At 42.7% G+C, this 26,444-nt stretch overlaps 1 protein-coding gene and 1 long non-coding RNA gene across 2 annotated transcripts in view; one reads left to right on the top strand and one right to left on the bottom strand.

Moving 5' to 3' along the window:
• si:dkey-151g10.3 (serine/threonine-protein kinase WNK3) overlaps positions 1-26,444 on the bottom strand; it is a 54,623-nt gene that overhangs the window by 6,735 nt on the left and 21,444 nt on the right. The window contains exons 3-19 of the mRNA XM_058085130.1: positions 16,433-16,605; positions 15,682-15,902; positions 15,200-15,357; positions 15,027-15,115; positions 14,726-14,945; positions 14,339-14,609; positions 14,146-14,261; positions 13,897-14,064; positions 9,532-12,351; positions 9,208-9,251; positions 8,241-8,376; positions 8,055-8,171; positions 7,882-7,977; positions 7,761-7,809; positions 7,379-7,531; positions 5,573-7,152; positions 2,387-2,636 (exon numbers count right to left, since the gene is read on the bottom strand). Coding sequence (XP_057941113.1) covers positions 2,387-2,636; positions 5,573-7,152; positions 7,379-7,531; positions 7,761-7,809; positions 7,882-7,977; positions 8,055-8,171; positions 8,241-8,376; positions 9,208-9,251; positions 9,532-12,351; positions 13,897-14,064; positions 14,146-14,261; positions 14,339-14,609; positions 14,726-14,945; positions 15,027-15,115; positions 15,200-15,357; positions 15,682-15,902; positions 16,433-16,605 — 6,661 coding nt within the window. The remainder of the gene's footprint in view (positions 1-2,386; positions 2,637-5,572; positions 7,153-7,378; positions 7,532-7,760; positions 7,810-7,881; positions 7,978-8,054; positions 8,172-8,240; positions 8,377-9,207; positions 9,252-9,531; positions 12,352-13,896; positions 14,065-14,145; positions 14,262-14,338; positions 14,610-14,725; positions 14,946-15,026; positions 15,116-15,199; positions 15,358-15,681; positions 15,903-16,432; positions 16,606-26,444) is intronic.
• On the top strand, positions 560-9,749 carry LOC131137322 (uncharacterized). Its single transcript, XR_009131881.1, has 4 exons — positions 560-610; positions 7,927-7,997; positions 8,078-8,175; positions 8,282-9,749. It is a non-coding gene; the product is annotated as an uncharacterized LOC131137322 (long non-coding RNA).

Here is a 26,444-nt window from a genome sequence, read left to right on the forward strand (position 1 = left end):
CCATAACATGTATATATTAGGGCTGTCAAAAATAACGCGTTAACGGCCGTAACTAATTTATTTCATAAATTACATTACATTTTTAGCGTAATTATCGCATGCGCATCATGGCAAGTTATGACGACGGATGCGGCACAGCGTAGCTCCCCCCAGAGTCTGACAGACTCTGTGTCGTCTTCATAACTTTATTCTGAGATGAACACATCAACAGCAGTGATATTCAAACACCGTTTATGTATCTCAACACTAAAACAAACACGTCTCGAGCCCGTTCGTCATCGTAACACTTCCTCAAAAGACAGATCGCGAGGTGCTTTCACTGATACCTCGAAAATCACAACAACCGGTGAGCTGCATCTCTTTTTTTCCGTTGTTATTCTTGTTTAAATCACAATTACATGTAAACTGGAAAGTACAATATATTTTAAAATATATTTGTACAAAAGACTGGTTTGCCTGTGTCCATTCCCGTGTGCTGCTTTAAGGGAACATGATTATACGCAGCTCCCATTTACGACACTAGATGGGCACCTGAATGCACCAGGGCAGCCGCGCAGGTGTCAGAGTTGTCGTAACATTTGATGTTCAACTAACAGTGTGGCTTATAAACGTGAGTAACCAGGTTATTTCTCATTCCTTCAATGCTAGACGCTGTTGGCACCGTCATATTGGAGTGTGTTGGGATTCAGATACCAAGCTGGTCGCTAACTGCTGAGCTAAGTTAGCCATTGCCACTAATGGATATTGTTAGCATCTTATGAGATGTTATGTTGCTAACCGCTGGGCTAAGTTAGCATTGCCACTATTAGATATTGTTAGCATGTTATGAGATGTTATGTTGCTAACTGCTGAGCTAAGTTAGCATTGCCACTAATTCATGCTATTGTTAGCATGCTATTTCAGTGTGTTTAGTGCACTGCTTATAGCTGAGATGTTATGTTGCTAACTGCTAGCTTTATAAACATTGCAGTAGGGTAGATGAATATCATTAATTATTCCCAATAACATATAGTTAAAGGCAAATTGTCTATTTGAGAAGTGTGTATCAAACTGGTAGCCATTAGCATTCATCAGGACCCAAGAAGTAACTCTCTGTTTCTAAAAGGTTGGTGACCCCAGTCTAAAACATTCAAATAAAAACAATAAGTGGATATTCTTGTCACTCACTTTGTAACCCTTAATGCTCAGTACATTTTACTGCATTTAATGAGTCTGGGAAATCCCATAAAATTCACCCGAAACATGTGAATTCATCTTAAATGACGTGGTGTCTTTGAACGCAAGTCCTCATTGCTCACAATAAAACAGTTAAAGTCTGATTCAAATAATCTGATATTAAAGTATCCATCCATCCATCCATCCATCTTCTGTGCCACAAATCCTCACTAGGGTCGCAGGGGTATGCTGGAGCCTATCCCAGCTGACTTCAGGCGAGAATTAAATAAAGCAGTGTTTGGTAAATAGATTTTCAGACATGTGTGCCATCACTTCATTTGATTTAAATTTTGGCGCTGTTAATATATACATAATCCTGCCCTATAATTTGGCTTTCTTTCAATAAAAATACAGTAAAATGGTCATATTTCAGACATGGTGATTAATCATGATTAATTCATTTGAAAACTGTGATTAATCCGATTACAAATGTTCATCATTTGCCAGCCCTAGTATATATGCAACAAAAATACATGCAGCGCTGCAAGAAAGTTTAAAATAAAGTACATAATAAAAATGTAGCCCAATGAAATTCCATGCAACACAACTGTTGCCAAAGTAGCATGCGTGATACAGAAACAAATGATGACACCACCCAAAAGATACTACAATTGGCAGTCAATCAAGCAGATCTATGCTGTATGTACTGTGCATACAGCTCAGTAATTGCACTGCATGACTTGATTCATGTTGCTATCTATGATGGTGGTGAGCTGAGAGGCTGCTGCTGGCAGGGCCTATGGACTTGGGGGCAGGGAGGGGTCATGTCAAATGAAGGGACATGTCTTGGCCACTGGCACTGCAGGGAGGGTGATCAGCTTTGTGGAGCCAACCCCCAACCATTCCCTATATTCTTCACTGATATTGCCTCTTCGGAGAGAAACCCATGCAAAAGGAAAGACTGGCAAGAAAATTAAATTGAGCACAAAAAGAATGTTGAATTCAGATTAAGATCAGTAGTCAAACAAAACACAAGAAGGGTTACAGAGCAGTCAACATTGAACACTTCCTGAAAGTTAATTGACTATGTTAAAATGACTAAACTAGATATTTGATTGACAGTAGATCCATGCTCAACATCACAATCATTCCCACTCGCTCGCTCGCTCACTTGCTCTCACACTTGCTCTCACACTTCCTCTCGTTCCAAAAATCCCTAAGAGGACGCTACCTTGCTGGACTCTGGGCTTCTTGAACAAGCTGGCGGAATGACGCAGTTTGCATGCCCAGTTTTTGAATTTGCGAGTCCAGGATTTCTTGCTAACAGGATTTCTGATACTAGGACATGTCAGGTTTAGGCCAAAATATCCACCTCCTGCATTATGTTGCTGTGGTCCATGCCGGAGGGGGATCGGTTGCTGACGGAGAGAGAGTCGCAATGCTTCTCCAGTGGTGTTGGTGTCAGAGTAGGGGGGCACAGCCTAAAACAAGTATTAAGAAAACAGTTTAGACAGTGTAACAGACAGTTTAGACAGTTTAATTTGACAGTGGCTGGGTGGGTGGAGACATTTTCTAGAGAAAGAAACCCATACCCACACATTTAAAGAACACATTTAAAGGAAAGCAGTGGCAGTAAAAGACATGATTGAACTTTAAAGGGGAACCTTTGTTAAAATTTTGCCCATAATTCCCAATCCTGATGAGAAACATGCGTCTTTCCCTTCTCTGTGCATTCAAGCATGAGAAAACAAGTAACAAGTTAATTTGAGCTAGCTAGCAACGGACATCATTGTTAATACCTATTTTGACGCTAAAGCCCTCACAAGAAAACCTAAAAAAAAAAACGGCAACAGTGTTCCATTTACATAACTGACTTGTATATTAACCAAGCTACAGCCGTATTATTATTGCAGCAGCGAACATGAAAAACTATTTTTATCTAGCGGGCTAACACGACGCCTCAGTGCTCGTCTCAGCGTCATTCACAGACGGAAGAGTGGATATCAACCTCTCAATTGCGCTACAAGAACAGCGTTTTTTACCTGCGGACAGGAGCACACGTTTTGTGCTGGAAGACACAGCCATCCCAATGAAAGCGGACATGGGAAGTGGTGTCGCTGTATCTATGCTGCTGTTATTGACAAAACTAGCATAAGTACGAGTATCAATGCGCTGAGAAAAGAAGTTTAGTAGGTAGGGTTTCAAATCATCGAAATACAGCAATGCACAGAAAAGGAAAAGAAATGTGTTCATGTTTCACATAGTGATTGTGAATGATTCCCCCAAAAGTGCACTTCCCCTTTAACTACATACTGTATTTCCTCTGATAGTAGTTATTGCCTCCACATTATCTCACAATTTGCCTTGGCGATGCTTGTCTTGTAGATGCTAAGGGTGCCTGAAAGGTGTGAAGACTTGTCTGCACACTGTTTGCATTGTGTTTATGCATTCAAGTTACACATAAGGCACATCATTTGCGACCTCAAATGGTGCGCATTGGCACAAAATGCCATGGTCCCACATGACTTATTTACACCTAAGTCAAGTCTGTTTAGTGTGCAACATAGTCCCTGCGATGGACATTGTTCACGCATCACCCCAAGCTTCAGGAATTCCTCTATTTGCAAGGGACCTACAAGTAGTTAAACTCCAGAGAAGAGGCTCGCATTGCAGAAAAGATGTTTATATTATCTTGCAGATGCAGTACTATTACTACTTAGATATATATATAGTTAATCTTCAAACAGCTAAAATAATGCATAAGGCTAAAAACAACCAATTAGCTAAAAATGTCATCCAATACTTCTCTACAAGAGAGGAGAAATATGATCTCAGGGAAGAAGTACATTTGAAACACTTCTATGCTAGGACTACGTTAAAAAGCCATAGCATTTCAGTATGTGGAATCAAACTATGGAATGGATTGAGTAAGGACCTCAAACAATGCACAACGATGAGCCAATTCAAGAAACAATACAAGCAGTTGATGTTTGCTAAATACAAGGATGAAGAGTCTTGAACCAGTCATGATGTGCTATATATATCACTATATTGACACTTACTATGGTACACATTATGTCATTGGATGGTCATATCACCTCCTACTTCGGTACGAGGTACATTATTTAAAAAAAAAAAAAAAAAAAAAAAAAACCTTAAACTGTATTATGGAAAGCAGGAAGTGAACAAATGTAACAGTTACTGATTGTAAAAGTACCAGATGGAGGGGTAGGATTTAATAAGCTTTGCTTCTGCGTACTCCTTTTGGACATGCGGAACTGTGAACTGATTATGGGATGCACTCAATTGGAATCTGATGCATGTTCAAATGAAATAAAACCATTACCGTCACCATTACTTACCAAATAACAAGAGATCATGCAGAAAGACGAAGGCTTACGAAAGATAAAAAACATAGTTCTATCTGTGATTAATTCTGAGTTAACTATGCGGAAAATGTGATTAATCTGTATTAACTATTTCATTCTATCGATTGACAGCCCTAGTTCAAATCTCTGTTGGGCATCTCTGTGTGGAATTTGCATGTTCTCCCTGTGCATGCCAGGGTTTTCTCCAGGTACTCCAGATGTCCTCCCACATTCTAAAGTACTATATGCATGTTAGGTTAATTCGTCCACTCTAAATTGTCCATAGGTATGAATATGTGTGGTTGTTTGAATGAATGGTGGTTTGTATGTGCCCTCTGACTGGCTGGCCACCAGTCTGGGTGTACCCTGCCTCTTGCCGAACTGAGCTGGGATAGGCTCCAGCACAGTCCAAACCTAATGAATACCCGTCATGTTTGTTTTGAGTGTGTGAGTTTTGTTGCACGGCTTTGTGAAAATTATTTGCACATGCAAACATTAAAGCCACCTTGACGCTTACACTGTAATTTTGTCCCCACAGTGGTATTGAGTAAATTATTCAGGTGTGAAGTATGTGTAAACTGTGTGGCTACACATTTTCAAACTATTACTTAGAAATCCCCGTTTTTTTTATGTGTAATGCGAGCGGCTATTTATGATTGCTTTGTTTACCATTGTCCCATGCAGATGGCTGTATTTTGGATGTATGGATGCATGTTCACACGGCCTCAATCAGCACGAGAGAGAACCAACTCTCAGGTGCACTGAACTCATTTAATCTTAGTTATGAGATAGCTTACAGTACATGCATCTGTTTTGGGGAGCAACTGAGTTAGCCAATCCAATTCAATGGGTAACCTTTTAATGTGTGTTTCTTAGCAACAGCATCTATGAATGGAGGTAAGTAAAGGTACCGCTCATGTGTTCCCCCCAGGAAAAAAAGAGGAAGCCTATTGGAGAAGCGTTTTTTGTAAGCGTCTATTAGAAAGGAGGCCACTATTCGAGGAAATACTTTGGATTTACTCAAATGCCGACTGGTGTTAGTCACTCACAAGGATGGTTGGTTCTCCTGGCACCGGAGGGCGCTGGGCCCCTGCAGAGAAATCCTGACTGACAGGGAGGAAAGTGGCAGGGGGCACTGCGGTGGTGTGGGTGTTCGGGTGAGATGGGCCAGGTTGCTGCTCCATTAGGCCCTGCTCTGCTGAGTTGAGAACTTCTGAGGAGGCATCCTCTGCTCTTCCACAACTTTCAGGGTCAGGGGTGGTGGAGGAGGAATTGGAGGTGGTGGAGGAAGTAGTGGAAGATGAAGAGTGTGGAGATGTGTCCGAGATAGAGGGAGGTGGCGGGAAAGATAACAACAGCGGCTCTGATGACTCTTCTCCACCTGCGGATGTGCAGACAGCTGGGGTGGATGCAGCCCCCCCCGCTTGAGCCGCCCCACTGCTGTGCTCCTGATATAACAAGTTCCTCAGCTTTTCATCCAGCGTCTTTATTCGATTGTCAACAAATTCTATTTTAGGGGGACCCTCGCTGTCTGACTCGGCCACAGAGGAAGGCTGAGCAGGGGATGGGGTGAATGTGAGGGAGAGTGGCGGTAAGGAGGCTTCAGTAGCTCCCAAATGAAAAGGCGGCAAAGAAGAGTCGGAGGAAGGATGGCACGGCACAGAGCAGCTGCCTGTGTCATCTGTGACACTCATCTCGCCTGTGGACATCTCTGACTCAGAGTGCTGTGGAGATGGTTGTTTGGGAAGCGGATGCTGTTTCTGAGGTGTTTCCGCGGCACTTAGCGCTTCCTGTTGCTCTGGGTTTTGTGTCTGACATTGTTGTTGTGACACTTGGGCGGGGATTGGAATTTGTTGCTGCAGCAGGTGGCTACCATTTTGTTGCGCCTGAAAAAACTGTTGACTCACTGATGAGGGCAACATGTGATCAGACTTAAAGGCAGCGCTGCCGATAAACATCTGATGTACGTCTGTGTTTTGCTGTATGTTTAATTGTTGCTGCTGTGGAGGTACAAAAGCAGCTTGGGGTGCCAGGATCTGCTGTTGTATCTGGCACTGTGGAGTACTCTGTGGTATTGGTTTCTGCATTTGCTCTTGGAACGCTTGATCTGGCATCTGTTGCTGTTGTGGTGTTGCTTGGAGATTATGTGTGGCCTGTTGCTCCGGTTGCAATGCTTGTAAACGCTGCTGTCCAGCTGGAACCTGCTGCTGTGCAGGTTGAAGCTGGGGCTGTTTGACTCCCTGAGCAAGTGTCTGCTGCAGATGCTCCAAGTCAGGGTGGGGTACTGTTACGTCCATTTGAATGCTGGGGGCTTTGGCAGTCGTGAGATTTGTGGTAAGGTTTGTGGCAGAACATTTTGCTGTTGATAAGGGCGCACCCAGCCTTTGGTCAGCAGAAATTGAGGTAAGGATCGGCAGGTCACGATCACTTGAAATATTTTGAGGATTGGGGGGTCGAACAGTAGAGGCTGGTGCACAGATACAGCTCTCAGATACAGTTGCATGCGGTGTCTGTGTAGTAGTGGGGCCAACAGAGACGGGGGTTAGCACAGTGGCGACATCGAGTAAAGTGGGGCAAGGTGGAGAGGACATCCCACTGGTGGATTCTAGACTGTGGGATCCTTCATTTCCTACAAAGCAGATGTGAGTAGACAAATAGCATTGTTTCAATGGAAGGGCATTCCTTTCATTCTGCATGCATCGCTGGCTACGTCTGGCATCATGTTTGACTAGATTTGATTTAAACCTATGGGTGCATGTTTTTTGCAGCCTGTAAGGCCCACATTTTTAAATGATACTAGTATTTTCCGTTATACACAAGATATAAAGTGACATGACAGCGATAAGTGAGCTTACCTTTGTCTACTGCAGAAGGTGGAAGTGGCCGTGATTCTGCAGTGGGTGGCGTGGTGGCTGCTCCCTGGCTAGAAAGAGAATCTCTGTGGCGAATGGTCTGGTTGATAAAGAAGCGCCAACGCCCCACTGGAGATGAATGTGGCTGCGAGTCAGCTGAGAGACGATAAACAGAACAATTAGTGTGTTCTTCCTCAGAATGCAAACTAGTTCAACTCAATCAAGAGCGCAGTAATCAATGAAATAACAAATATTCAAGACTCAATTAGTCAACAATCAATTACATACAATCAACATCATTATTTACTATCAATTATTGTCCCCATTTCCATTCTGTAGTGCCCTATTATAGGCAAAGATTGATACAAAGGTAATATGAACTCACATGTAGCGCTAGTGGGAGTGCTGACTTGCAACTGGTCAGAAGATCCAGTCTAATAGAGAAGTGTAAGATTGAAGAATGTCAAAGAACATTGGACGACAAGGAAATGGGCAAATCCTCATACATGTGTTTGAAGAATTTCCTGGGCTTTCTCAACTATGGCTCTCAGGTCTTCAACAAACATCTCTTTTTCCACATCGAGGACAAAGACTTCCTCCACCTGAAGACAAGATATTACAGGTTAAGACCAAGCATTATTACGATAAATTTCAGAATTGTATTATTATGATACCTTACCATGTAATCTGCTATGTCCTCAGGTGCGTCTCCCTCCATGTCAAATTTAAACGTCACCATCTTATTGCTATGGGTCTCCAACTGGCATTCCACCATGTTGTCCCCACTGCCTGACACCTACGTAAATATGATTGAACAGATGCATGCTTACAGAAATATTGTTTATTTGTTGCTGTGTGCACCCACCTGGAGCATACTAAGTTGAAACTGATGTGACACTTTTTCAGGTCTCAGAGAAGAAGCCCTCCTTTGAGTCTTTACTTTTTCTGATTTCCCATCCGACATGAGCAAAATGGCGTTTTCTCCATTTCCTGGCAAAGACCTGTCGGTGGCGCTGTACTTTAGTTATTACATATTTCAGAAGTCACAAAGACATTGAATACATGAGTACATATACAGTATATGACATGTCCTTGAGTTTTAACACGTAATATTTTAATATTTTATATTTAATATCATTTGGAAAAACAACATATATGACACGTTCTCCGAACATGCAGAGATCTTTACAAGGATCATCTCTGTATAATTTAAAATTGTTAGTTGTAGGTGAAATGTAAATTCTATGGTTCTATAATTACTACATTATTGAAGTACAATGATGATAACACGAACCTTGGATGATGTTTGGTCTTTTCTTGATTGATAATTCAAACATGGACACACAGACAATTTGTGCTACACACATCATATTGACAAAGTCCATATTAATGGACATTATGGGACATAATTAGCAACTTGAAGGCCTTTGGCTTCTAACACACATCAGTTGCAGAGCAAGAAGCTGGGCTGCAGTTAGGGGGCCAAATTAGGCCAGGTAAATCAACTTTTATTAGTATTGACATGTAAAATATGTGTGGCGGCCAGATGATCATAATTGTTATCACTGCCAATGTTTTATTTGCCAGTATTTTTCAATAACCTAACATTGCCCAGTCATCTTTTTCCATGTTTTTGCTCATGTGTGGCAGTGACTGAAGACTGCAATCAATAAGCAAGTTTAGAGTGCACCTCAACGTCTCTTGTCTTGTTCGTAAAGCGTGTCATATACAGTAAATGCAGGCATCACTTGAAACTAATGTTAAACAATTCCCCATGTAAGTTCTTTATACATGATGGACACACGGTGAGACACTTCTGATATCAGACATACCCTGTGGAGGAAGGACGTTCTGTATTTGACAGGAGTAGACAATCCTGAGGAAAACATTTATGTCATAAATACAAACACAAAGAAGCACAAGAAAAAGACACAAACAACAAGCAGCAATGGATACAAGTGAAGCTGTAATTTCATTTTGGTCAAACAAAGGCAATGAGAACTACATGGATGCTAAACATTTATAGTTATACATAAGAATGAAAAAGATGTTAGTCTGAATCACAAACGTTTTCCTATAATTAGACCGCTTTCTACCATGTGAGTCAAATAACAATGCCTAGAACAGTCAACTCTCTCAATTCATTCTTCCTGTACCTGAGAAATGCCCAGCAGGGAAATGTCACAGTCTTGCAGCGAGGCTTGGGGCAGTTTGGGGACATGAGAGTTAAGCAGCTCTAGGGCGGCGGCAGGCGAAGGGGAGGGAGGTATAAAGTCGGCCTGCCCTGATAAGGTGACCTGGGCTGCCGGTGAGGATGTTGGCAGCACTGGCGCAGGGGTAGCAGCAGGCTGGTGGGATGGCGATGATGGGGGATATGAGGTTTGGGAGGGACTGGGGGCAACTTCATGTGCAGGAAAGACAACACGAGGAAGAACAGGTTGTTCAACAGTTGGCGTCTGTGTGTGTGAATCAGCCTGTGAGTGTGATTGGGCCTGAATGCTGCTTTGTGTGCGAGTGTGTGTTGCCAATATGTGCTTGGCCTGATTCTGAGGGGAAGGTGCTGCGCCTGTCACGCCGCAGTTGGGTGGGATCCTGCTCTGGGAGTGATGATCGCCCACATTCCTGGGGGCTATCTGTGTGTCAGGATGGGTTAGGGGATGTGAGGCAGGCTGACATTGTTGTGCTGCCAGCTCTGTCTCTTCTCTGGCAATCAAAGCACGACTGAGAGGACATGTTTGATGGCTGGGAGCCAAGATGGGTTCCAGTGGTAACTGGACGACTGAAGGCAATTGTTGCTTTGGACATGCCATGGCGGCTGGGTGTTGAACTTGAGAAAGCATTAGTAGCTGTGCTTGGGAGATGGGCTGAATTACTGGGTACACTGCAGTGCTTCCTATAGGTTGCTGCTGTGGTAGGACCACTGGATGTGACACTGGAATAGTGACTGCAGTGGTGACAACGCTTGCGGGATCTACAGAACTGAGACGGGCTGTGTTGGTTCCAGCACTTCCAGATGAGCCAGGAGCCGTAACCACCTGCTGATACTGTGTCACTGGTTGCTGTGCAACTGTTCCCTGTTGAAAAAGTGGTGGACTTTGGTAGGTGGACTGAGGGCCGTAATGAGAGGTCAGAAGGGCTGGGGAAGTGTGACCTTGCACCTTCACAAGGGGCTGGATTGGAGTTTGTTGCTGAAGCCGAGGCTCCACTACGGCTGGTATTTGAACGTTATGGTGAACAAGAGTCTCATGCTGGAGATGACTAGAATTGGTGGCAGTTGGAGGTTGGATAGCAGGTATGCTTTGTTGGCCCATGATATGCGTGTCAGCAGATGGGTTCTGGTTATGAACTTGGTGGGTCTGGCTAACTACTTGCTGTACAGGCTGAGTTTGAATGAATGTCTGAGCAGAGCCTTTGTTCACAGTAGAAGTCGGTTCAGGATAAGTAGTCTGGTGTTTCTGGGCTTGGATGACGACTTGTGCCGGTCCTTGGGTCGTTCCAACCATATGAGTGACATCAATCATAGTTGGCGCGGCTTGAGTTGCAGACTGACTTAGGAACTGCGCCGGTACCTGGATTCGGTTCTGAATATGAGCTTCAATTTGTCCTTGTTGGGACAGGGCTTGAGCTGGAATCGGGAGAGAAATCTGAGCAGGCTGTACAACCATGGTAACCGGGTCTTGGCAGGAAATATGAGTTTGGTGCTGCATGACTTCAGCTCCAGCTGGGATACGAGGATTGACTGCAGTCGGAATAGCATGCTGAGACAGAGTTTGCTGTTGTCCCTGCTGCCCGGTGGCAGTGGCAGGGGTATGAGGTATGAACGTGCTGTTTAGTTCGGTGGTGCATGCCTGATGAAAACGTGGTTGTAGCTGCTCGCTGCTACTTGGAGGAATTGGAACGGTCTCTTGGTGTTCTGTTTGCCGAAGTTGAACAATGGCAGCTTGGTGTTGGCGCTGCTCTTTGATCAGTTGTTGTAGTAGAGCCTGTTGCTGTGGCAGAACGTCTTGTTGCTGCTGCGGATGCAGTTGAGCTTGTTGATGGCTTTGTTTCTGCTTCTGTTGCAGTTCCTGCTGTTGGAAGACGAGCTTTTGCTGTAAGAAGGTTTGTTGTTGAGCCTGCTGGGGCTGTTGATTGACAGGTTCTTGCTGTCCACTTTGCTGTTGAATCAAGGGATCTTCGTGTACTTTTGCCTGGGTTTGTTGATACAAATGTTGCTGCTGCTGTTGCTTGAACTGATGTTGTAAAAGTGCTTGCTGAGGCGGGGCTTGATGCTGCTGTTGAATAAGCGCTTGTTGCTGATCCAATAATTGTTTATGCACAAGGGCTTGCTTCTGCTTCAGTTGGTTTGGTTGCTGATCAGGTGGGACACATGCTTGATGTGGCTCAAGCTGGAAAACGTGCTGCTTTTCCTGCAGCTGTACCAAAGATTTGTGTTGCTGCTGCTGAGTGTGCATGATGGTCTGCTCACAAGGATCCCTTGTTGGTTGAGAAAGTTCTCCTGGATGTGGCAATGGCACAGCTTGCTGCTCCATACCCGATAATGCTGCTTGCTCCTGTGGAGTTGGTTGAAGGGTCTGCTGCGCACAGACCTGTTGCAGAGGCTCATTTTGATGTTTGTGGACAGCTATTGCTGAAAGGATCTGTGGATGCTGTCCCACAGTAGGCGGAGTGGCACGTTGTTCTGCCAAAGCAACCTGGATGTCCACTTGCTGCTGCTGAAGGTGGGCTGTCTGGACTCCTATCGGAGGCATCATGACAGGTTGTGTTTGTTGGGGTGCCGGCTGGCGGATGATGTCACTCAGCTGCATGGGAGTGGCTTGGGGATGCTGAATGGGGGCAACAATGGTCCCTGCTAGCCCGGAAGGATCACTGAGGGATACAGATGAAGTGAGAGCAGGGGTGATGTATGAGTGTGACTGGGCCAACAGCCCATGGGGTGTGATGGTTTGAAATGCATCTGGGGGGGATGTTTGCGACTGCTCAGTATGTGACAGAAGGATGATTGGTGGTGAAAGAAGGGGGGGAGAAAGTAGTAAAAATTAGGTAAGAATAAGCTTTGCCACAACAATGAACACATTTTATAGTGCAGGATTTCCCACTGTTTTTAAGTGGAGGTACCTCAGCTTAAATTTGAACAATAGAAACATTTAAGTTTTAAATGTCTTCAAAAGGGACTGTATGCAGCTGCCGGGGGGAGCCAACTTTTCTATGAACTGCAAGTATTACAGTATACATATGCCACTTCTTCCTGCTTTGAGTACGCAAGCTATACTGGAGTTACACACAAACACAAACTAGTTATATTTGTTGTCAGCTAATGATAGCTATTTTGCGTAGTGTAGCTATTAATGTAAGCTATCATTGGGTAGCAACATATCGTAACAACGACATGAATGTATATTGTCGATCACCTCTCGGAGAGTATTTATGTGTGTACGCATTACGAACATGTAGCTGAATGCCAACAGCCATGAATGGCAGTTATTTTATTCAGATCGAACAAATATTAAGTTTAATTTGGAATTATGAAAAATTTAGATTTTTTTTTGTGTTGCATACAGTCCCAAGTATTTCAGGCTTAGTTTGACGATTGAGCACGCTCCACCAAATGTCCTGGGGAAAGTCCTGCATGCATGCAGTCAGTCAGATAAACAGCATCACAGGATTATGAACATGATTTGTGGTGGGGTAAACAGTTATTTGGGGAGGAAAAAAGATCAAATCTGATGGTAGCATAGCTTGTTCTACAACTTGAAACATAAAAACTAAACTACACTAAGCCAACTACAAAGGTGTTTCAACTCGATAGCCCCCCCCCCATCAATGTTAATGTCAGTTGTGAGGTACAAAGTGACTGCAGTGTAGAAGAATTCCCGTAAAGTCTCTGCACACAAATCACTGACTGGCACTAAGGAGTACAAGAAAACCTAAACATTTTTTCTCCGGGGTTCTCCGGTTTCCTCCCCCATTCCAAAAACATGCTAGGTTAATTGGCCACTCCAAATTGTCCATAGGTATGAATGTGGGTGGGAATGGTTGTTTGTCTATATGTGCCCTATGATTGGCTGGCCACCAGTCCAGGGTGTACCCCGCCTCTCGCCCGAAGTCAGCTAGGGTAGGCTCCAGCATATCACTGAGATGCTAAGTAATTATTAAAAATGAAGGTGGCATCATCAATCTGAATGCATTTTTTGGACCTTTTTTATGATGTGTCTTTTAGATTATTAATCAGTTAATAATCAGAAAATAATTTGGCGTAAATATACTTCACAAAATCACTTCAGTTTTTTTTCTTCTTAAATAAACAAAGCCTACAAAATGATCATTAATTTCTTATCATTGGAAGAATCTATAGGGGACAATGACTAACAATGACAATGACGGCACCATCAGGGATGAAAAGTGGTATGAAGATGGCATGGTCGTATTTGTACAAACACTGATTAACATAGAGTGTGATGGGCCCCATCTCGAAGGACCCCCCCGCCCCAAACTTCTTTCTGAGGTATGCTTGGTGATACCTGTGGAACCATGGTGCTGGGCTGAAGAAATGTCTGACCAGCAGGGGGCCCCCCGCTTTGACCCATGGCCATGCTGGACAGACAGACGCTGTGGCCAACAGGGACATTTGGGACACCCCCGCCTTCACCAGATGGGAGGCTCGGAGCATTGGCCGGGGTTCCTGTGCACTGTAGGGAAATAAAATAGCGGATCATCCGTGTCATTCTGCTGTTATTTATGATTGCACTGAAATCAAACGTTACACATACAGATGTCGTCATGGGCTGAGAAGTCTGAGCAAGGGCAAATGATTCTCCTGGCTGAGAGTTTGATTGGCTTAGTCCGTGTGCATAAGATTCACAGCTGGCAGACCCAAGGCTCTCCCCTTCACAGTAAAGCGTAGTTAGAATATGAGGAGAATAAAAAAGCAGTATAGAAAACATGCGATTGTGTATATTGGACCTGGCAGGCATAGTGTCGCCCTTCTGACCGCATTCTGCTCCACTTGATGTGGGTCCTCAGATTCCTGCCCAGTTCCTGCGCCTGTTAGTCCAGTTGCTCCTGGCCCCAGTGAAGATGGACAGGATGGATGCGTACAGGATACAGCAGAGTCCCGTCTTTCGTCAGAGCTTTGCTGCTGTCGCTCCCGTGACTTTTTTATCAGATTGACTCTGTCCCGAATGGATTTCCCCACCACCTTGGCATCACTCTCGTGGAAGAAGCCGGACTTTACCTGTGATGAGACGGAGATGGATAATAATACTGTAAAAGTAGAGTCACAGGGGAGTAGGCTACCTTGAAACGGGTGATAAAGGAGTTTTCTTTTCTACCATTTAAACATTGCCTCACCATCTCCAGAGCCACTTCCTCGGCGCTGTCGTTCTCCAGGTCATAGCTAAACTCAATGGCCTCGTTATCTTTATGTTTCCCCTTCAGCTTTTTGGGCTCCTCAACCCAAATCCTGAGAGCCAAGCATTCCTGGGTGCCTGTGTCTTCCTCTGCTAGCTCCACTCGGACCCCCGTGTCCTCACCAAAAAAGGCGTGATTCAGGAGGTCTCGGATGGACAGTCTGTGGAAGGAACCAGGAGCTACTTGGAAAAGTACTGAAGGAATTTTGGGTGGCACGGACATAAAATGAAAACTTGCTTACCTCTGGCTCTTGTTCTGACGAATACAACCTTCGATGATCTCTTTAATCTCTGGGTCATTCACTTTATCAAAGCTGGCTGGTTTTATACCCTAAACAACCACAGACACAACATACGTAGCTGGAATGCCTAAATTACCAATAGTTTATTTATTTTTTTATTTAAAGGGACTCACGCTTGTAACTTTGCGATAAATCTGAGCGGCATTTTGGCACTCGGAGTAGGGATATTCAGATGTAGCCATCTCCAGCATGCACATCCCAAAGGCGTAGACGTCCACAGATTCGTCATAATGTTCCTCATACATCTCTGGAGCCATGAACTCTGGCGTTCCTTTACAGCAGAACAGGTAAATACAGCCTCACGCCCATTACTTTTGACATTTGTATTCATTATTAATATCCTTATAGAGCCCAACAGGGGCCATTAGCAGGGTTTACAATCTTTACAGTGTGCAGCATCCTCTCTGCTTTGCTTAAATTGCCTATGAAGTACAATTACGCTTGTCTAAGTGCTGCCCACATACATTTTACAGTGACTATCAATACTAATCTATACAACAAAGGCAGTTGAGGCCTGCTATAAAAATGTCTATTCATTGTGCTGATATAGCAATCACATGCATTGTTTTCACCACCGCCTATTTAAAAATCCTACCTATGACGCTCTTGGCGAATGAGGTCCTCATGAGGGTGGCGAGTCCCAGATCACCTATTTTTACTGAGCCGGTGGGGCCCGTGATGAAGATGTTGTCACACTTGAGGTCCCTGTGGACTATAGGAGGGGTTCTGGTGTGAAGGAAGTGAAGGCCCTTCAAGATTTGCCGACACCAGCTCCTCAGCACCTTGGGCTTCATTACCTTGAAGCGCTTCAGGTAACTGCAGGAGGAGACGTGGTTGCATGGATATTGTTATGTGATGCTCCCTTCTCCACATCAGGTCCTATTAGGCTGTGTTAAATTCATTTCATAGACATGTAAATCATGATGTTGGCACTGTAGATCTACCCAGTTGTCGTTTTTGAATATTACTATAAATAGTCAAAGGCTGCAGTCTACACTACGGTGGCATTGACGCTAAAAGTACAACATTTTCAACGTGCACTTCACCTTTTTTGCAATAGCATTTACCGTCAGTATTGTGCTGGAACTGACGTGAGCTGTGTTGAGCATGATTCTGCTCCATAAAACACATGTATGGAAAGAGGAGTTCAGTATATTTGGACATTGATTAATAGCAATCAAAGAAATATAGTCAAATACTAACCCTAGGTTATAACACAGCAAACTACAACCACAATACCCATGGAATACTCTTGTTGATTTTTGATGGCAATGTTTACAAGTAATTCATGGATCATTGTCATTAGAAAGGAAAAGACATGAGGCTATAAATGACATCCTACGTACGTTTTGAGTGTTCCTGAGGTCATGAGTTCAGTGACCAGTACGATGCACTTTTTGCCACGAAGGACAGATTCCCAAGAGTCATAGAAGCGCACGATGTTTGGGTGTTGGAGCCCCTTCAGCATCTCTGCTTCTTCCTTGAAGCGTTGCTGCTCGGCCTTGGTCAGCTTGCGGTCCTGAGAAGACAGGAGCAGGCATTAGGCGTTATGGGATGCATTTTCAGCATTCATTGCACTGAATTGCCAGAGAAAATAACGCAGAGCGAGTTATTTGTGAGGTTTGATATTTTGAGAATAGGCATGGTTGTGATGCATGTATGATGCTTTGAAGGCGTATTGTTTTGAGAAGCCAAACTCTTTACTTAACTGTCCTGAGCAACAATCAAACATTAAATAGTGGTTGCTGTCCTTGCTTTTTCCACTGAAATGTGGGTGACACTCTGGAAAACCTGCCTGTGAGTTTTGGGTGACGTGTGTAGACTGTGCGCCCGCCAGTCAATTTACCACCGCGCAGGGGCCTGCACCAACAATAGACCAGAGCTGGCGATTTTTCAGTGCACCTCTGGTGCGCTGCTTTGTCACAAAATTGTCACAGCGCCAAGCTGAAAATGTGGACATATTCCCTGGTGTGCCACCATGCCCACCTCAGCGCAGTCCAGTCTACCATATTACCAAACTGGCTGCCACAGTGATGCGCTGAACCAAATTACTACTTCAAAGGCTGCGCTGCGCTCTGCCATGAAATTAGAGCCCTATGTGTTTATGTTCATGAAACAACCACAAACAAATAGTGTTTTGAGGACAAGATACAATTAGTATAATGATAAAAAGACAGTAAGAAACCCCATGAACGTGACAGCCGCATGTGACTAGGACAAAAATAAGCTCTGAACTAACCGCATTGCTTGTTTGATTTAAAAACAAAATATCAATGAGATAAAAAGTCACATTTGGAGTCTGAAGACCAGATAACTTATGTCACCTATGCAAAGTACAGCCAGTGACCGCTAGGCAAAGCGTGTAAACAAAGATCCAAAAGCGTAATTTTGTTGGCAAGTAGGGCTGGGGTATATGGACTAAAACTCGTATCCCGATATATTTAGGTTGGATGTCAATACACATTATATATCCCCATATTTTTTTACACTAACTGAGTTTAGACAAAAGGTCAAAGCCAAATAAGTAGGTAGGCATGTCCGATCAGGATTTTATGCTGCCATACCGATCCCAATAATCCATGAGTGAAATCGGACGCTACCAATACCAATACCAATACCAATACCAATACCAATACCAATACCAATACCAATACCAATACCAATACCAATCACATACGACATGCAGTGTAAATGTTTACGTCATTGAAAGGCACATATTGCTGTGCTTACCGAGACTTTAAAAGGTAAAACAATCATTATGAACACTGAACAATCCCCTCCCAACCTACACAGGTTGAAATGGCGATAAATGTCGGCGAAAGTTGGCTAAATATCTTCTTGTGTGAATGGAAGCTAGCAGGGTGAGCTTGTGTGTGCAGGACTCGGGCTGGATGAGTATATTTTCACCAGGTTGTGTTTTACAGCTATAATGTAAGGAAAGTTTTACAGTGCCCGTTTAGAAGTTTATAAGTGAATAAATACGAGAAGCAAATTTATTTTCGAAAGTTGCTCATATTAGCTACACATTCCCCACAGACGGAACATACTTCCGTGATCCTCCTTTAAAATAGGAGCGCCGTTTTCATAAAAAATATCTTGCATATGCAGTTGGAATTGCATGGGTGACTACATCTTCCTTCCTCACAAGCACAGACATTACAGTTGCTTGAAGATTTAGTAGGAAGTAAGTTAAAGTATGATGTATGTATTTATATAGCACCTTTCACAGACAAGAGGTCACAAAGTGCTTCAAAATCAAAAATAAAAATTTGAACAGTATAACAGTAAAAAAAAAAATACCAATCCATACAGTTTAAGAGAGCCCAAAAATAAAACAACAGTGGATATATAAGCCTTACGGAATAAAAACTATTTAAGTTGAGTTTTAAAAACATCAACAGAATCTAATGAACGCAGAGAGAGAGGGAGGTCATTCTAAAGCCTCGGAGCAACAGCCCAATTGTAGGCAAGACCTCGACAAGAGAAAAGATTATTGCAATAGTCTAGTCGTGAAGACACAAAGGCATGAACGATTAGCTCCAAATCATCATACGACACCCTATTCCTGACGTTGGAGATTTTTCTTTTAAAAGAAGCAATTTCTCGTCAGCTGCTTGCAGTGATGCTCTAATGACATTGTAGGTGCTATTTAGTAGTGTGTTCCTCGGTTTCTAATATCTGTTGATTTTTTGTTGTTTGTTGTTTTGCTTGGATTACTTGATAATATTTTCTTGTTAGTTATTTGTTTATCTATCATATTTTGTTGGGGTTAATTAGTAGTTAATTTGTGGGTTTATTTCATTGGATAACACCCTGGGCACCTGCAATCTATTTAAGTAGGTAGTGCTTACAGGACCAGCATGCACCGGGGTGGGCCTATGGTTTTTGTACCAGAGCAAGAGAGGCAACAGGAGACAATGCCTTTGTTCCTTTTTTGTTTGCTTGCTTGGTAATAAAAGGAAATACGAAGGAACGGAACAAGATTGTATGGACAATGACTCTTTTGCCGGCGTAAAACACAACCCGTGGTGCATCAGTGGCCTTTTGAATATAGTTTAAGTTAAGTTTATTTTTGAAGGACAAATAGCCACTAGCCACAGACATGTCCTTGTCAAGGATAACACCCAAATTCCCATATTTGTCTTTGTGCTGACCTCATGATTTTAACCGGAGCAATCTGATCCAGTACTGTTCCACAATGAGAATTTTAAAAAATGCATAAAATTGTCCACATCGAGACAATCCATGAAAGGCACAGTAGCAATGTGTACAGAGGCTAACATCCCATTAGAAAATGTAGCCACTTTCTTACCAGTAAATACATGTGTTTTATAATTTGAGACAAGTGTATTTCACTGTTTTTCACAAGTTTTGCTTATGGTTTGAAGATTTTTTTATACAAGATTTCGATTAATTGAAATTTCATAGAGTTTTTTTTAGCGTTGTATGGTGATACATCCCAAAAAATTGTGATATAGGTCCATATGGTCCAACCCTAGTTGATACTGTGTTTATACAGCAACCTTTATGCTGTCTTTTTTGCTGTTTACTCCCACTATGCAGCCTCTCCTCCTTCATATCTCCATGGGGATCTATGATCGCTCCACATAGCGAAGGGATTCTCAAACATAACAGCTGCTCCGAGTGTAAACAATGGAACAAGCTGCAAGCTACAAACGTAATAAGATGAATATCTATAGCTGGGGATCGGTATGGCATAAAAACAACAAGTAATACATAAAGCACTATGACACTGCCTTCACTAGCTTACACTTGGGAGGCGCCATATTGAAACATGAGACCTCCGTGTCAAATCCATATGCTTGTTTTTTTTATATCATGCTTAACAGGAATATCGATATTTTAGAAATATCGATATGTCGCCCAGGCCTATTGGCAACCCTACGTGAGACAGGTGATTGGCAGGCGAAAGGCGCTTATCTCCATGTGATGATTGCATGTTTTTTACGACAGAAATCGTCCAATATTGATTGGTGGCTGATTGATCGGAGCATTCCTACCCTGAGCTTTTATTCCATCACATTTGTGTGATCTCCAGTATTGCCAATGAAGGATGTGGCAGAAATCCAATACGCTCACATGAGCAGTATCCGCACAGGGACGGAAGCAACGACTAACCAGTCGCTGTGAAACACTAAACAATTGTTTTTTTTTAAGAATATACGAGTCTTATAGGTCCAGTAAAGACATACAAGGGCTCTGGTCATCTTTTCAAGGATTTTATGCTGTATTGTATATGTTCGTCTTTTTTTTCAACTTAAATCAATTATGCACCTACTTGCCATTAAAATACCATAGCTTCAGGTTGAGGAAGGAAAAGTGTGCTAATGAATGTCAGCATACAACATCCATCACTATATCACTACCAAGAGAAAAAGCCCTTTACAATGGTGCAAATACTGACGACTATTTTTAGACATGTCACAAGCAACTGTTGTTGACTGCTTATTCCTCAAGTACAAAACACAAAACATTTCAGGTCCTTGGTCTTTTAGCCTTTGCTGAGTTTGAAAATGGGAAACGTGGGAATAATACTTAAAAAAATAAAGAAAATCAAATTTTGTACGAGGCAGATAAACGACAGCCACTGTCTCACAAACAGGCCTGATTATGAATAGGAGTCATCATAACATACGTAAGCTTTCCATGGATCTGTTCTATTGACTATTTATTTTGTATTACAAACAAAGCAGTACATGTACAAAACATGTCAGTACTGAGGTCTGCCTTCATGACTCGGGACATCTCCAGTCTGTTTCATGTTTTCCCTTTGCTTCCAAGACTTGTTCTGTGTCCTTTTCTGGAAGTCCTGGTAGAGACACCCCCCCCGTAACAGTGAAGAAGTATCAACAGAACGGTTGCTTGTCGTTGCACTATTATGACCATGACACAGCGGAAGCCCAAGCGTTGTTTAACACAACTTGATGGCCACCTCAGCATCCATCGTGCCTCCTTTGCCTGGTATCACTCTGTGTTTAAGTCTGCACGGTTCACATAGAGTTCACTTGGTAGAATTCTGTCTAGACAGACTAAAATGGTCTCCATACACGCATGCGTCGATTAGGGAATCGGGGAAACATGCTTGTCAAGTACATCATTGAAACAGGGAACCTTGTCAAATACAAACACTGTCAGTCTTACCAACACAGCGACACTTCCTTCATATACATGACCATTCCCTTTCTGTTTGCTTTGGATTTACATATGAGGAAAATATTCAAGCGTATGTCAATTGGAGCCTATTCTAGCTGACTGGTACACCGTGGTCACCTGTCAATCACAGGACACATTAGACAACCATTCACACCCATGGACAACTTGGTCTCCAATTAACCTAACATGCATATTTGTGGGAGGTGGGAGGAAACCAGGGTACCCGGAAAAAACATGTCCACATGTTCCAGCTAAGATGGGCTATTTTGTCAAATTGCAAAACCTCCGAAACATACAGTTACCAACAATACAAGTACCAACAATCAACAAAACTTGTTGTGTTTACTCCACTGTGAAAGATTGGACTTTGGGGGTCTCATCTTTAAAGCTTGTGTACGCCCATTTCAGGGCCAAAAAAAGTTCCACCCAAAACATTCATTCATTCATTTTCTGCCGCTTATCCTCACAAGGGTTGCGGGGGGTGCTGGAGCCTATCCCAGCTGTCTTCGGGCGAGAGGCGGGGTACATCCTGGACTGATGATGTACCTCGTACCGAAGTATGAGGTGATATGACCATCCAATGACATAATGGGTACCATAGGGGTTCGGGGATTTGGAAGTTAGCCCAGAAAGTAGTTTGGGATGGCTCAAAACGCTTGGTTTCAAAATGCGTGGTTAAACTGCCCCTTTGTGATGTCACAGAGGAGCGGACGTCCTTATATGGGCATGGTTGTAAGCAGATAAGCGCCACCATCGGCCACAAGTGGGTGGAGTTCCTGATTCCCTACCACGAACATGTTCATGTCTTATAATGCAAATAAATGCATAATGCATAAATGCATTTGAAATGCTTGAGTCATTTTTATTTCTGTCTGCAAAATAATGGAACAAAGCAAGACTTTAAAAGGTCAGCATAAATGTCAATATTTGTTCCTTACTACATTTGAAAAAATGTCATGAGCGGCAGTTACTTATTGAGAGTTCATGAACATTTTAGGCCTTAAATTACACTTAAAATGAAACTTATCCCCTGGGATACTCTCTCACTTGCTTCAGGATACAATGAACCAACAAGTGACAGCACTGTTTATCAACTATCAATACATAATGTTTATATTTACTGGTATTTGAAATCATATTTCACTGTTGAATTGTGCTCCCAGTTCAGTAAAGTTCAAATAAATACATTTTATTGTAGCTAAGCGGCGCCTTTATGAGATTAAGCGATGTCTTTGTAAACAAAATGAAACCCAAGTTTCAAATAGAGGTTTGCCCATTTGGAAGTGAGCCCTGAAAAAGGTTTGGGGTGGCTCAAAACGCTCGGTTTCAGAAGGCAAAATTGTTCTTTTGTGATGTCACCGAGGAGCAGGCTTCCTTATGGGCGTGGCTGTAGGCACAATACGGTCTCTGCCCTCCCCACACTCTGCTCTGCTTCACGAGACAAGCTCAGGCAGAAGTTATTATCGTTGGTGATTCCCAGCAAGAGAAAAGTATTTCACATGGAACTGTTTTTGTGAACATGAACGTGAGATATCTGCAACTGAAGCAGAGCGCTGTCGCTGGGAAAGGTGCACTAATGTCGCACACGCTGTGTGTCCACAGAGGTGGCGAGAACCACAGCGCTCACTCTCTGGAACACGGTATTTCCACGTCACATGGCCTTTGACAAAGTGTGTCAGACAATGAGTGCTTTTCATCAAGCAGGCCAGGTGGACGCAGCACCATCGGTTTTCCTAAGCTTCACGGCACCAGCGGTGCTTCTGACAAAGTGTGTGTAACAATGAGTGCCCCTCCTTGAGCCAATAGATCCTAAACACTTGTCAATGATCCAAAGACTATTCAAAGACTTTATTCAATTCCTATACCCACTAAAGTATAACGTGTCGATCGCACTTGTCAGGAAGTAGTTTGGGAGTGTGACCACGGGTGGAATTAATTAAAACTGGCGGGAAGCACAAATCCAAGGAAATACAGCTGGAATAGGTGCGGATTCTGGAAGGTTCTGTGTTATTGTGTGTAGCTGCTCTACAGAAGTCCACAACCTAATACAAAGGGTCGATAAAATGAGCATTATAGGTCCCCTTTAAGACACTAGACTAGTTATGTGTGTTTGCCTGCCTGCAAGTGCAAATGAGCATCTGGCATTTGACAATCCTTGGTGGCGGGTGGTTGGGATTAGATTACAGTAAACTACAAGGCTCACAGTAACAGGATAGATAGCTGGAAAAAGGTTGGCCCACATGCTGGATTAGAACAGCAGGCCAGTAGGCCAAGTTCACCAACATGTGAACTGGAACAGCATCTGAAAGTATAAAGAGCATATAGGGGCTAACTGTGGACATATTTAGGGAACCATTCTATACGCTCGCTTCTGCTTTTGTGAGAAGTGGAAGATAAACATTCGTACGCAACATTTCTAGTAACACAAAAAAGGTAGGCAACGCTTTAATTAGTGGACATCAAAACATTCTGAACTGATGAATGAACTTATACCAATGAAACTCAAGGACCTGTCAACCACCATCAAATTATTTATTTGGTTTTATTTTGTTGAAATAGAGTTTCCTGACAAAGTCAAAAAGCCTTGATGCAATAAACAAATGTTATGTGATTCTTTTTATGCATTAAAATGTAAAACGGATCGGTGCCGACACTAACACAAGTGGAAGGTGGGGGGTTTTGTTCATTAAATCTTTTTTCTTACTACCCGTTTTATTTTGTTACACTTACCCCTTTTCCCCAAAAAATATATTATACTACTTCATTTCAACTTCATCTTTGTTTGCCTGTTTCATTCACACCAGTTAGACTCCCTCAAGAACTGTTTCTGTTTCTTCAAATTGCATATAGTACATACTAGGGATGAGCCGCATAGTCGTTTACGGATAATGCATTTTTGCCGGATATGCATATGACACTTCATTATCCGTAGTCGTGTTGAAAGAAAATTCTCATTATTTATTCAAAGTTGACGCTCTGTGATTGGCCAGTCACACACAGGGACAACGCCTCCCGAGCAGCTTCTCACCTTATCTCTAAGGGAGAGCCAGCCACACTACGGAGAAAACATAGTGTAGTCGTCAACCTGACAGTGAACCTAATGTATGGTTTTGGAATGTGGGAGGAAACCGGAGCTCCCAGAGAAAACCCACACACGGGGGGAGAACATACAAACTCCACACAAAGATGCGGGGAATCGAGCCCACGTCTTCCCGATCTCCTGACTGTGTGGCCTACATGCTTACTACTCGGCCACCGTGCAGCCCCCAAAGGGTTCAACCAATTATTATCAACTACCATACAGACAACAAGTGTAATGGTAATGGTTTTATTTCATTTGAACATGCATCAGATTCCAATTGAGTGCATCCCATAATTAGTTCACAGTTCCACATGTCCAAAAGGAGTAGGAAGAAGCAAAGCTTATTAAATCCTACCCCTCCATCTGGTACTTTTACAATCAGTAACTGTTACATTTGTTCACTTCCTGCTTTCCATAATACAGTTTAAGGTTTGTTTTTTTAACAATGTACCTCGTACCGAAGTAGGAGGTGATATGACCATCCAATGACATAATGGGTACCATAGTAAGTGTCAATATAGTGATATATATAGCACATCATGACTGGTTCAAGACTCTTCATCCTTGTATTTAGCAAACATCAACTGCTTGTATTGTTTCTTGAATTGGCTCATCGTTGTGCATTGTTTGAGGTCCTTACTCAATCCATTCCATAGTTTGATTCCACATACTGAAATGCTATGGCTTTTTAACGTAGTCCTAGCATAGAAGTGTTTCAAATGTACTTCTTCCCTGAGATCATATTTCTCCTCTCTTGTAGAGAAGTATTGGATGACATTTTTAGCTAATTGGTTGTTTTTAGCCTTATGCATTATTTTAGCTGTTTGAAGATGAACTATATCAGCAAGTTGAAGTATTTGTGATTTTAGAAATAAGGAGTTAGTATGTTCTCTGTAGGCGGCATTATGAATTATCCTTACTGACCTTTTTTGCAGTACATTTAGCGAGTGAAGATTGCTTTTATAGTTATTAGCCCATATTTCCACACAATAAGTGTGGTTCAGAAGTAGTCGGGGCCGCTTGGGAGTTGGAATAAATAAAAACAGACCGAAACAGGTTGAAATCCAAGGAAATACAGTTGCAGTAGGTGCAGATTCTGGAAGCTCTAGAACGCCTTCTGTGCTGGTTTTCGTGTGACGCTGCTCCAAAGAAGTCCACAAGTCAATACAAAGGGCCAGAAAATGACCATCATAGGTCCCCTTTAAACTGGAATACCTGATCAAAAGTGGACGATCACAGCATCAAAAGCCAAAATATTGAAAAAAATGTGTATTTTATGTCAACGGTTCAAGCTCTTTGTTGCTTTCCCTTGACTGAACAGTTTCTATTGACTCTGTGTAACAACAGTCTGCAATGTTAGTGTTACTGTCAGCAGTAGCACCGGAATCCCCGTTGATGGCTTTCTTGCCCAGGGCCAGCTAATGTGTCTGGTCAGCCTGGGTCGATCCGTCCCATCTATCTGTAAAATATGGCGCAATTTATTTAGTTTCTAAATTTAGACTATAATCAATAGCGCCGTGTGCCATTGTATGACCTTGCCTCATGTCATCGGTCAGCAGAATCAGATGAGATCATCTCAAACTCGTCAAGACCTTTTTATTACTGACGTTTTCCCATGAAAATGATAAAAACAGCAAGTCTCTCAATCTAAACATGAAGCCTTTGAGAAAGTTTCTGTCAAAGCATTGTTTTGATAGAAGATGGCATGATGGCAAAACGAACCATCTACTTACTTCAAGGGCCTTTATTGCCACAGTCCGTCCTGTAACATAGACTTTGTGTTATTTTGCCATTCTAGCATGTCTCCGAATTAAAAGTGATGTTTAATGGATCTTATTAATCCTTGATGACCCCACCAGGAGGAAACAGATGACAAACAAGATATGCAGGGTATTGGATATTCTGTAGATCTGTGAGTTGAAAACAAAGTCCTTATTTTGTGGGTGTGTATCGGTAGCTTTTACTTTTGTTGGTCTGAGTAAGAAGCTACGTAAACATGAATACGAGTACATAATCGCTTATGTACTGATGCCGTTAATCAGTGATCCAAAATTGCTCTACTGTTTGAACAGTTGTAGCCGTTTCCTACAGAAGGGAGAACG

This window comes from Doryrhamphus excisus, chromosome 10, assembly GCF_030265055.1.
Source record: "Doryrhamphus excisus isolate RoL2022-K1 chromosome 10, RoL_Dexc_1.0, whole genome shotgun sequence".
NCBI lineage: Eukaryota > Metazoa > Chordata > Actinopteri > Syngnathiformes > Syngnathidae > Doryrhamphus > Doryrhamphus excisus.